Genomic DNA, 11,920 nt, shown 5'->3' with positions numbered 1-11,920 from the left:
TCAGGCCTCCAGAAATGGGGGGTGAACGTCCTCTGGGGAGCCCCATTCATTGTGCAATGCCCACCTCTGTGCTATGGGATGCAGGCAGGGTCACAAGCGGTGCCTGAGAATGTTCTTTCAGTGCCTCTGGCAGAAACTGCTGCTGTCTTGGTCAGAGCCTCTGTTGGTCCTGCTGATCTCCATGACTGTCCTTTGATGGGGGCTGTCGGGATCAATATACTCAGGTATTAAAGTCTCAGCAGGTTTCTATGGCTTTGTAGATCCTGGGTATCATTTGCAAATGGGATTTCCACTGAGGCAGGGGAATGTGCCCATGTTGATACAAGAAAATGTGCACGGGAGGGGACAATTACATCAACTGAATTACGAGTTGATCCCTTCAGCCTTGAGATTTGTTTGGCTTGCTGCAGGGGTTTTAGTGTAGGGCTTGTATGGTTTTGAGCCTTTCAGGTGTCCTTTCCTACAGAGACTACTGCAATTCCCCACCCTCCCAAAAAAGCCCTGCACATGCCAGTCTCCCTACAGTCTGTAAGGACTGTGAGGCACATCTGTCCCTGCAGGGGTGTTGCCAGACTGAAAGATACCCAGCATACAACCTCCTTCATGTTACGGTGTCGCCCTGTCTTTCTGGGTTAGCCTGATCAATCCTTCCTCGTATGGGGAGGATTTGCTCACAGGATTTCCAGCAGAAGCCAGCTGAGCCTGTTGTGCACTGAACGCCTCGTTCAGCTGCAGACATGCTGCGCAGGCTGGAGCTCCATGCCTGGCAGAGGCTCTACATGAAAGGGAGCTGGTCACCTCATTTTTGTAACAGCATCTGCTCAGGGCTGTCTTGGGCTCTTTCAGGGCTATAACACAAACACCTTGCTCATAAACCAGCAGCTCATCCTGAGCTGTAATGCCTCAGCTTTAACTCTGTACCAGCTCACTCTCTGGCCAAGCTGTAGAGACCCAAAGCATCTGCAAATCCCCCAGGAATTTTGGCTGTGCTCTGTGACAGCTGGGTTTCCGTGTAGTCTGAAGGCACTGCTGGAGGCAGGCCTTTGGGGAGAGCTGTCTCTGTGGCACACCAGCAGCTTGAACACATTCAAGGGGGCTGCTTGAGCACATGCAAGGGGGACACTTGGGGCACCACCACTCCTCACGCACATCTTTGACAGCCTGCGGCTACACAGCCTGGCTGCAGCTGCCTTGTTCCTCCGAAAATCAGGTCTCTTGCTGGAAACTGAGCTAGATGCCGGCTGTCTGTCTCACTCCCTTCTTCCTGTGTCCTTCCCCAAGCAGACACATCTCCATCAGAAGCAGCCAACCTCAACACCTCCAACAGCATTGGGGTGAGCGCGCTGTGTGCCATCTGCGGGGACCGTGCCACGGGGAAGCATTACGGGGCTTCCAGCTGTGATGGCTGCAAAGGCTTCTTCAGGAGGAGCGTCCGGAAGAACCACATGTACTCCTGCAGGTAAGGACAGAAGGGGACGAGATGTGTGGCAGAGGCTAAACAATCCCCAGCAGCAGTGCTCTGTACAGGGCTGAGCACGTTGCTGCCCTGCGCTCTGAGTGCAGCACAAACCCCATTCACTCCGTGGGCACACGTTAGTGGCCTCCCTCCCCTTCTCCTTCACGAGGTGGAAGTGTGTCTGCCATCTCCCTGCTGTGCTCTCTGAGCACATAAGGAGGCAACAAGTTGGGTAACGTGGCTGTGCATCCCGTGACAGGACGAGACATGTGTGCTGCTCGTGTACCTCACACACTTCACCTGATGCTGCTGGCAGGAGGCCCACGGCTCTCCCATGCCACCAGCAGCTGTGACTTGCCTGCTCGCTGCTCTGAGCGACCGAGACCTGGAGTCGCAGTGGAAATCGAGGAACCCTCAGCTCAGTGTCTGACTCCCTCAGGATCTGTGAGCGATTCACTCCTGATGTCCTGACAGCCACTTGGACAGTGTGAACAGCAACATGACTCTAAAATCTGGGTGACGGAAAGAAGCCCCGGATTTAGCAGTGCACATGAAACATATTTTCACTTGTACCCCAGGGTTATTTAGCCTGGCTGCCCAGGGAGCCTCCTCTGCACAGCTCCAGTGAGAAAAGCCCGGGTGCCCCGCTCTTTTGACGCCAGACCTTCTACAGAAGTGCTACACAAATGCTAAAAGGACTGCTTTCAGTCATCCATTTGAGGAAATACTAGCTTGGGGCTTTCAGAAGCACAGCAGAAACAAAAGCTACAGAACTCGGCATGGCTGGGAGCCCTTTCCCAGTTCTGTGTGCCTTTGTCTTTGCTTTGCAAGCTCAATCAATCAGCAGCAAATTAGAGCAAATTAGCAAGTGAAATTTCTGCTGCAAATGGCTGCCCGGCTTGTGTTGCATACAAGAGCCACACATGGGAGATCAGCGTATGCACCCTCATGTGTGATCGATGTGGTAATACAAGTGCGTAGGGCAGGATCCGGCTGCTTCCCACCTCCTCGCTGAAGCACAGGTGCCTGCAGAGCTGTTTGTGGAGCAGGAGCAACCTCCCTGCATCCCACACTACCTTGGAGAGATGTGGGGACTTAAACTCACTTCTACCCTTTTTAAATTTCATAATAAATGTATTCTTCTCTTCTAACTGGATCCCAGCTTACCATAAAGGTTACCAAGGTGGCTCTGACCCTCCTGGCTCACTCTTTTAACTTCCCTGGGGCTTGTTGCTCCATCTCGAGTACCCTCTGCCTCGTGGCCAGCATGTAAGAGCAGCAGCCTGAGCTCCTGCGTGTAACTGTCAGATCTAGCCTGTCCTTACTGCTCAGCCAGAGGTAGAGCAGAGGGCTGAGGTGCTCAGTTTTAATCAGTTCAGATTAAGGCAAGCATGGAAGTGGCACGGACTGCGGCTCCTCTCTCAGGGTGAGCCTCAGGGAATCTGCTCTGAGTGTATTGTGCAGCCCGGGGCTCTGCCTTGTCCTGCCACCTCATTTCTGTAACAGGCTTGGTCTTGCTGCTCCTCACACCTCTGTTTCTTCCCAGGTTTAACAGGCAGTGCGTGGTAGACAAAGACAAAAGAAACCAGTGCCGATACTGCCGGCTTAAGAAGTGCTTCCGAGCAGGAATGAAGAAGGAAGGTGGGTCACGGCGTGGCTTCCCTGTGCTGCCCTCAGCAGCGGTCACACTGTCTGTCTGTCTGTCTGTCTGAGGAAGCCCTCGCAGCCAAAGGCCAGTCCCTGCCGGTTTGTGGGCATGCTCGCTCAGCCAGCTTAGCCCTGTCTTCCTTCCATAGTGCTCCCCTCTGCACGGATCCAGGCCTCCATCACTGGGGTTAGGGGGAGTTTTGGCCTCTCATCATGAGCCCTGCACATGCCCAGCCTGCCCTGCTGCCATCTGTACCAGGGCTTTGCAAGCAGCTCTCATCCCAGCAGTCAATTAAGCTTCCAAGCAAAGCACAGTGACCCTGTGTGCTCCTAAATTCAATTTCAGAGATCCTTTTCAGGGGTCAGCAAAGACAAAGCCAGGAGAGTGCCACAGGGCCATGCCTGTGTCCCAGAACTGCCTGTACTTGTACGTGCAAATCATACCCATGGCTCTTCAGTGCACTCTCACACTGACACACACATCACCTCCGCTCCCACATCCGAGCGACCTGGGAACGCTTCTTAACATCAGTGTGATGCAGGAACTTCAAAGAAGGCCTGGACAATTTGGAAACACTTTGGGAACATTGCTGTCAGTGCTAGTGCCCACGGTCACCATCAAATCCACAGCAGGGCAGGTGCCTCCAGCAAAGGGTCCTGCTATCATTTTGCGCCTTTGTTTGCTCATGTGCCTGTAGGTTCTTGTTGGCCCCCCGTAGACAGCTGAGTTTTACCTGATACATCAGCCATGGCAGAAAGGACCCAGAGCAAGGTGAGGCATTTCAACTATGCCTCTACTCCAAATGAGTAAAGACATCCATCCACCTGTCTGCATGGCCCAGGAGCCCCCCACAGGCTTGCCTGCATCTCTGTCTCTGCAGTCCTTCTGGGTCCCCATGCCCCAGACCTGATGGGGCAGGATTCACCCCCTGCTCAGCCCTGCTCGCTTCTCAGAAGCCCTCACAGCAGCGAGGACACCTGCGGCTGCCGGTGGTCCTGCTGGTTACCCCACTGGTGGAGGCACCAAGGCCCTGCCCCAGGAACACTGGTCTGTGGGAAGTTCTCTGAGCAGGAGCATTTCTCCCCCGTTAAAGCGGATGAGGTGTTACAAGGAACTGGGCTTGACTTTTCCTGAAGAACATAGGAATCCTCCTCTCCCCGCAGAGCCCGCTCATCCCGTGCCCAGAGCTCTGCTGCTGTCTGTTAATATTCAATAGAAGTTACATTAGGTGCATGACCAGCTAATACTGAGCAAACATTTGGAAAACATCATGGCGTGACTGAACTCGGGGGCCTGCTACTGATAACAAGCGGCATAACCTTGAGAGCTCCTATTTACAGCCGCTGACTGCAGGGCTTTGCTTCTGGCCCAGCCTCATTATTGCTTTTTATCAGGCGGATTTATACATCGAGAACGTATCAATCCAGGGAGCCAACAGCCTAAGGCAGAGACTGTTCTGTTTCCCCTGCCATCGATCAATACCTTATTTGAGCAGATGGCTTTGGGTGACTGGCTTGGCCGTGGTGAGTTATGGCCAGCCCACGGCCTCGGAGCAGACAGAGAGGCAAAATCTCCTCCTCAGCATTCCTGCTGCTGCTCCGGCTGCTGCTGCCTCCCAGACTTGGAGCTCAGGCCCTGCTCAAGAGCAGACCAAGCAGCGAGGCAAGCTGGGGTGATACCTGTCCTGGGACTCGCTTTGTGTTAAGGTGTGAGAGCATTGTTGCTCTGGATAGAAACATAGGAGCTGCTTTGCATTTTCTTCCTTATCATAGCTGAGAGAGGTTTGAAAATTGCACCTACCCATGCAGGAGCTTCCCAAACACAGCTCACAGCAGTGGCATGGACAGACAAAATAGCCGTGCAGGTACTCAGCTGCTCGATTCCGCACGTATGGGGGCTCCATGTGTGAGCATGGCCACAGTCTCAGAGATTCCCCTAAGAGACTGATCCTATAGCTTGAAATCAAAAACCTGAGAGCCAGATCCTTTGAAATGAAACTCTCCCATTGAACCCCACAGGTTTCGAACCAAGTCCTTGAGCTCTGAAACACCCCAGTTCCAGGAAAGCCTAACAAAGCCAGTGCGAAAACAGAGTGACTAAATGTAGTCAGCTCTCACAGGCATCATGTCACAAACCAGAGACAGCTGCCCCCTGCCCTGCCAGGCAGGGAAGCTGGGAAACTGCAGCTCAGGAAGCGGTCCAAAGCACTGCGAAAGGGAACGCCAAAAGACTGTGATAGTTTTTGCTGTGCGTTTCCATGAACAACCTGCAGCTGTGCCAAATTGCTCTCTTGCAGCTGTACAAAACGAACGGGACCGAATCAGCACCCGGAGATCAAGTTATGAAGACAGCAGCTTGCCCTCCATCAATGTCTTACTGCAGGCAGAAGTCCTGGCACAGCAGGTACCTCTTCTTTCTTCTCTGGCAAATTCACAAGCACCAGGCACTATCTGGCCACTAAGGCCTGGTGGGTATTTAATAGCCGAGTCTTCAAATCCCTGCCTCTTTTCTAAGCAACTTATCTGCCAACTCAGCACTGTTTTTTCAAGGCATTTGTTACCTGAAACCTTCCCCTTAATGCTACTTGGCCTGGAGCTGCGCTGTAATAATAGGCAATATGGGGCACAGAGGCTGCAGAGCCTGCTGGAAGAAAACAGGGGAGAGTCATTGCAGTCCAAGGAGCTGCAGCAGTCTGTGCCAGCCGAGGGGCTGGCCTTGCACAGGCAGTTTCCCTTCCCCGATGCCTGTTAGGAACTCCAGGTTTTTAGCTTCCTGCACAGTTTCACAAGGAATCGGTTTCATGCTTTTTTATGCGGATATTCTTTCCCGTGTTTGCTTGAAAGTCCTCATTGCCACAAACGTACTGCCAAAACTTATTTCCTAGAGCGTTCACTGAAAAGAGGACTCCAGTTTAAAAGTCTGCACACAGTGTATGTCAAATCGGCTTTGCGTGGGAGGACACAGGACAGGACAGGAGTGCAGAGGCCATGGCGAGGGCAGGGCTGTGGCTAGAGGCAGGAGCAGCCATCCTTCATGGAAGCCGAGGAGAGCAGCACTCCTTGTCCTCCTGAAAACAAAGATGGGTTCCAGTTGGTGGTCTGTGTTCTTCCTTGCTCCAATGCTCATGTTGCCCTCAGACTGCCCAGGAAGATGGCCCAGGACAGGACACGCTGTGCTCTGGGCTCCGTGCTCGGGCTGAAAGGTCCTCCTCCTTGAAGAGGGGATATATCAGAAGGGCTAAGGGCCAAGCCTTGACAGCAGCAGTGTAGCCACTGTCATCCCATGCCTCACTTTGTCCTACGCAGGTCCTAATGTATTTATATACATACCCTCCAAAAATAATACTGCTGCTGCTCCTGGAGAGGTGAGATAATGGGATCTCAAGTCACCAGACCTACAAGGGAAGGGCATTTCTGGGCCCTGCAGTGACACGATATGTAAGGCTTGAGTGGGGTCTGCTGATAAAACTGCAGCCATTGACAAATCCTGGGGAGCTGTTGCTCTCCCACAGAGCACAGACAGACTCATTAAACAAGGCAGGCTCCGGAACACTAATTGATAACTTTTATGTTCCTAGTAATTAGAACAAGATACTGCTGAGGAGCTGTTTTCTCCAAGATCTCGGGTCACTCATTCAGAGGTCTTTATTTATTTGCTAAGCCTTCCGGGGCTCTCTGATTAGGGTAATACATGGTGAGATTTTTACAATCTTATTTATTCAATAATAGCTCTAGAGCTGGAGAGCTTCCAGATAATGCAACCTGAACAAAAAATAAATGCAGATGGCATTTGAACTCCATTTCCTTAGGGAGGCTGGCAGGGTCCAAGCTGAAAATGCTGGCAGGAACAGGACAGGAAGGGCTGATGTTGTACATGAGCGGACAGGGCAGGCAGAGGGCAGTGACGGGGTTGAGTTAATTGCTTACAGAAGCATGAGGATAAAGCAGTGACTAAGGGCAAGTTTTCAGATGAGCTGGGTGAGCAGCTATGCATGAGAACCGGGCAGGAGGTTGGGTGCCTGGTTTGGGGGAGATGTTCTTTCTCTGGGTGAAGGGACTTGCAGAGTTGTCAGGCTTCTCCTTTGCATATGAAATGGGCATGTTTGCACACGTGCAGTTTTGCAAAAAAGGCTTAAATGTGTGTGTGTGGGGCCGGACGGGCAGAGGGACACCAAGAGGGAAAGGCTGACTGCTCTGTGAGCCCCTTCGTTCCCTCTCGGATCCTGACTGAGCACAGTTGTTCAGTGGGAGGACGATCTTGGCTTTGGAAGCATTCGTACTGTACTTCTACTGAATTCTACTGAATTCAGACTATTCAAGACCTGACAGTTTACCAAGATGATCCCTGATCTCAGCTTTGCAACATTTCATATTCACAGATCCCTGAGTTGACATCAGTTTGAAATGAACTGTGCTGGGCCACATATTCTGGAGGCTGGATGTTCAGCAGATAAAACTAATCATCTCACCACTGGAGTCTGCATCAACACACAACCCTGAGCCTCCCAGGCCTGGGATTTTCCTGTCTGCGTTCCTTCTGCAGCACTGAAAGCTGAAGGATCCTTTCTTTCCTTCCAGATATCATCCTCAGTTCCTGTGATGAACGGAGACATCCGAGGGAAGAAGATTGCCAACATCGCTGACGTCTGCGAGTCCATGAAGCAGCAGCTGCTGGTGCTGGTGGAGTGGGCCAAGTACATCCCCGCCTTCTGCGAGCTGCCCCTGGACGACCAGGTGAGTGCCCGCGGCCACCCGCCTCGCTCTGCCCCAACGAAGGCGGCTGGGAGCCAAACGAGAGCCGAGACCTTCAAAGAAAATGCGCATTGTTCGCTCCGTTATCGGGCTGCTGCGGCTGATTGGGAGCCGCGTACATACAATGCCAGCGCAGGGCATTTGCATGTGCAACTGATCAGTCGATGAGCACAGGCGTGATAACAGTGAGCTGAAATTAGGCACACAATCAGGCGAGCATTTTGTATGGATCTATCAGTCGATTATTGATTGATTATAGTCTGTGCAGCACTTTGAAAACCTGAAGTGCTGTACAAATGCTCAGGGTAACCAGAATTAGCAGGAATTCTCACCTAAAGCCTGCTCAAGACTTAAAAACAAATCTACCTGTCTGTTTTCCTTTCTGTTTCTTGCCTGGGGATATGTTGGTATTCATTCTCCTCGCGTGAAGTTATTGAAACTAAACCCTATTTTGCTCCCAAGGCACTAAGAAAATCTCTTTTCAGAGTTAAAAAGCAGGAATATATTTACATTTAACACAAATAACTAAAATTATATTTATGGATTTCCTAACCAAGATAAGCACCATGCGTTTGAATTCCTCTGTAAAATTGTACCATAAGGTCTCACACTGCATCAAAGAGCTATCTTCAGCTAAGTCTAAATTTCAGAGGTCTGCAGCAGATGTCACAGGACACAATGTGCGTCCTGGCTCGAACAGTATGTGAGGATGGTGGGGAAGTTCCAGTGGGAAGGGACGCTTCTGGCAGCAGCCAGCACAGCTCCTGTCACTTGTAGGAAGGCATTTCCAATCTAGCCGCTGTTCAGTCACAAAACCAGCCTGGGTCCTCTTCATCTAGGATTAGTCTCCAGCCCAGTTCCAGAGAGCATCCAGCTGATGAAACTCCCCCCTAAATACTAAAATTGAGGTCTTCAGTAAAAATTCAGCAGCCCAGAGCTCCAGGAAATCTAGTGATCTTTTAAAGCACCGTTAATTCCATTATTTTCTTCTGTTGTGTGAAAGTGCTAAATTGTTTAAAATGATAATCTGCTAAACTGCTAAGGCAAATACAACTGAAAAATTATGAAAACCAAAATGGAGTCCAACAGCAAATGACATTTACACAGCAAACAGGCTGCAGCCCAGCAGAGGTTTGGGGCAGCTCAGCATAACCCCTTCTGCCATTTGGAACAGAAGCAGTAAACTCGGTTAACAGCTCTGCAAACGACAGCAATTTCTACCTGAGCTCATTTTACAATTGTGGGGCTGTCAAACTTTTCAGAAGATGAAAACAAAACCTAAAGAAGAAACTGTCTGAACGCTGCCTTCCCAGAGGGGAAAGGCCACGCGCAGAACATGCCACTGAAAGAGGTCTGGTATGATTACTACGAGCAGCTCCCCCGTGACGAGCAGTTCCCAATCCGTCCCAAAGGGCTTGAAAGACTGTGTTGCATTAAAACTAATCAGTTAATGACATCCGTGCTTTCGAGGGACAGAGTGTGAGAACAGAGACAGCAGATACTCAGGGGAGTGCAGGAAGGACAGACATGCCAGGGAGAAGGAATGAACTAAAATACACGTGAGCCAATTGCCCAAGGGGCATGAGAGCTGGTCAAGACATGTCCGGTGGGAACATGTAATGTTGGGAAACGCTGTGACACTGCCATTAAAATGCTGCCTGAGAATGAATCATCTCTGCCAGCATATTTATAGGAAAGGTCACACCCAACTCATTTTTCCTCTGCACCAAAATGTCAGAGTACTGGGTTTGGTGGGGCAAACCATTCGACTTCAAAGTTAAAGTTCTACTTTGTGGCGTTACAACTTTTATATTTATCCTAGTTGACAATGGAATGATGTATCTCAGGGTGATCACTGCAAGAACAAAGCTTTGCTGAAGTAATTTTAACTTTAAAGTTGTATGGACACAAAAATGGTGTTTCCAACCTGAGCTTTTGAATTTGTATTAGGCAGGAAATTTCCACACGAGGGGTTTGTTCCCCACCGGGACTTGCAGTCTTTCCAACCTTCTCAAATTTTCAGCAGATGGGAAAGCTGGGAAAGCTCAGCTTTGTGCAGCTCTGCTAATTACGAGCAGCTCAGTTAGCACACCCACCCATGTTTGGATAGTGATAGAGAGAGGCTAGATTTTGGCATACAGATAAAGGTTCCCCAACATCATGTGTGCATAGTCTTTTTGCAAGGACCTCCACTCTGTTTATTTTGCATAACTCTTTTACACCCCCTAGAAAAAAAAAAAAGGGGGGGGGGGAAAAAAAACACATCTCAGACATCAGCATCTTTTTTAATCAGCGCTTTCTTCCATAGGTGACACACTTTCCTGACATTTCTGGTAGGGTAGGACTTTGCCTGGCTTTGTCAGATGCTGAGAGATAACACACTGGAAAATGGGACCATTCCCATCAGGACAAACCTTTCAGAATCTGTCCTTTAATGTTTAATGATTGTTTTCTTCAGCAGAGTTTCCTGGCTGGATATTAAGGAGCCTCCATGTCAGGCTGTCCAATTGTTAACTTCTGTTTCTGCCTAAATCTCTGAAATTTTTAACCGAAGGAGGGCAAAAGATTCAGAACATTCTCAGGAGCCACTGGAGGGTGTAAAATGAAACACTTCAATCATTAACGCCAAGGCAGAAAAACATCCCTTTGGCTTCCCTGGCCCAAACACCCACTGCTGCAGAGGGAACAAATGACCAGAGGGTGACCCCCCCCCCCCCCACCCACTGGACATGGGTCCCTGTGGGCACTGCCCAGAGATACAGCAGCCATCCTCCTTGGTCCTGCGAGAGACAGCAAAAGCCTCATCTCCCATCACACAGGCACCTCGGGGAGACTCATTCCTGGGCCTCCGATCCCAGGTCACCGAGTGCAGCAGGGAGCTTTCAGCGAGGGGCGCGATGCACGTGGGCTGGGTTACAGGAATCCCCCCGTGCTGCCCCGGTAGGGCCCTGCAGCCCCATCCCACCCCACAACCAGGCTGCTCTGCAGTCTCTCCACTGCCTTCCTCCACAGCGATCATGGTTTTGCCCAGTCTCTTCCTGAGATAGAGCCTTATGTTCCTAAGCACTCACTCACTTCCCCCTCCCATGCATCTAGCCAGGGGAAGGGTGGCTCTCCCCATCTCTAATATCATGCTGGGTGCAGAGCACTGGATTGTGCCTCTCCCCATGTCCCAGGCTGCAGCTGGAGCATCACCCCTGGTTCTGCACTTGGCAGGAGCTGCCTTGGCTGTAAACTGCCCACTGTGACCATGTGCCACAGTTCTGGGGCAGTCTAGCAGGGTCTTCCTCATGACACATGCCACAAATACAGGATGCTTCAGGTGCTGTCTACTGGTTCTGCTGGATTTAGAGCTGTTTATGCACAGAAGCAAACCGTTTTTGGCCTCTTCCTCTGACTGTGACTGGAGAGAGGCTCTCGCTCCTCATTCCTGAGCGTAACACAGATTCTGGGCTTCCTCTCCTGCTTACATGAAATCACAGCCTTGTGTGTCTGTCTGTGCACCACCCAAGTAACTTGTTCCTGCCCTTGCAGGTGGCACTGCTGCGAGCACACGCAGGCGAACATCTGTTACTGGGAGTTGCCAAGAGGTCCATGGTGTTCAAGGATGTCTTGCTGCTAGGTAAAGAGTGCACTTCTGCTCCCTGCTGCTCTGCTTCTGCTAAGCTTTCTAGCCAGGGTAAAGGAGAGTGTGGTTCAGTGTTTGCAGGCACCCTTTTTGCAGGGTGGTGGCTTGAGGCTAGCACAACCTTTGGGTGCAGCCAGGCCTGACACACGTTCACATCTACGCCATGACATGCTGCTGTGGCAAAGGCAGTTGACAACAAACATCCCCATCGCCCCCTCAGATCAGCATAAGCAGGCTGTGGTGTGATTGAGGAAGAAGATCTTGCTCCTCAATCAGCTTCTCCTTGCTTGAGAGACTCCTGAGTAAGGAGAGGCTGCTCTGGCAGCAAAGATCAGTATTTCTTCTGGGCCATGCTAGGGAAAGGGCAGAAGCAGGAACTTCTTAAGGCTTCCATCCCAAAATTATCTCAACATTAGTTACCTGGGCTTTGAACTCCT

General features: G+C 50.9%; 1 protein-coding gene across 4 annotated transcripts in view; it reads left to right on the top strand.

Moving 5' to 3' along the window:
- The window catches only part of HNF4A (hepatocyte nuclear factor 4 alpha), a 35,266-nt gene that overhangs the window by 18,923 nt on the left and 4,423 nt on the right, over positions 1–11,920 (top strand). For 2 of the 4 annotated variants that reach the window (XM_035343491.1, XM_035343489.1), the window contains exons 2-6: positions 1,282–1,459; positions 3,003–3,097; positions 5,401–5,507; positions 7,682–7,837; positions 11,390–11,477. In XM_035343491.1, the coding sequence (XP_035199382.1) occupies positions 1,282–1,459; positions 3,003–3,097; positions 5,401–5,507; positions 7,682–7,837; positions 11,390–11,477 (624 nt within the window). The remainder of the gene's footprint in view (positions 1–1,281; positions 1,460–3,002; positions 3,098–5,400; positions 5,508–7,681; positions 7,838–11,389; positions 11,478–11,920) is intronic. The other 2 variants (XM_035343492.1, XM_035343490.1) reach the window with 1 other exon arrangement.

This window comes from Oxyura jamaicensis, chromosome 20 (genome assembly GCF_011077185.1).
Source record: "Oxyura jamaicensis isolate SHBP4307 breed ruddy duck chromosome 20, BPBGC_Ojam_1.0, whole genome shotgun sequence".
Lineage (NCBI taxonomy): Eukaryota > Metazoa > Chordata > Aves > Anseriformes > Anatidae > Oxyura > Oxyura jamaicensis.
The sequence above is the reverse complement of the archived record's forward strand: the minus strand, read 5'-3'. Positions and strand labels throughout refer to the sequence as shown.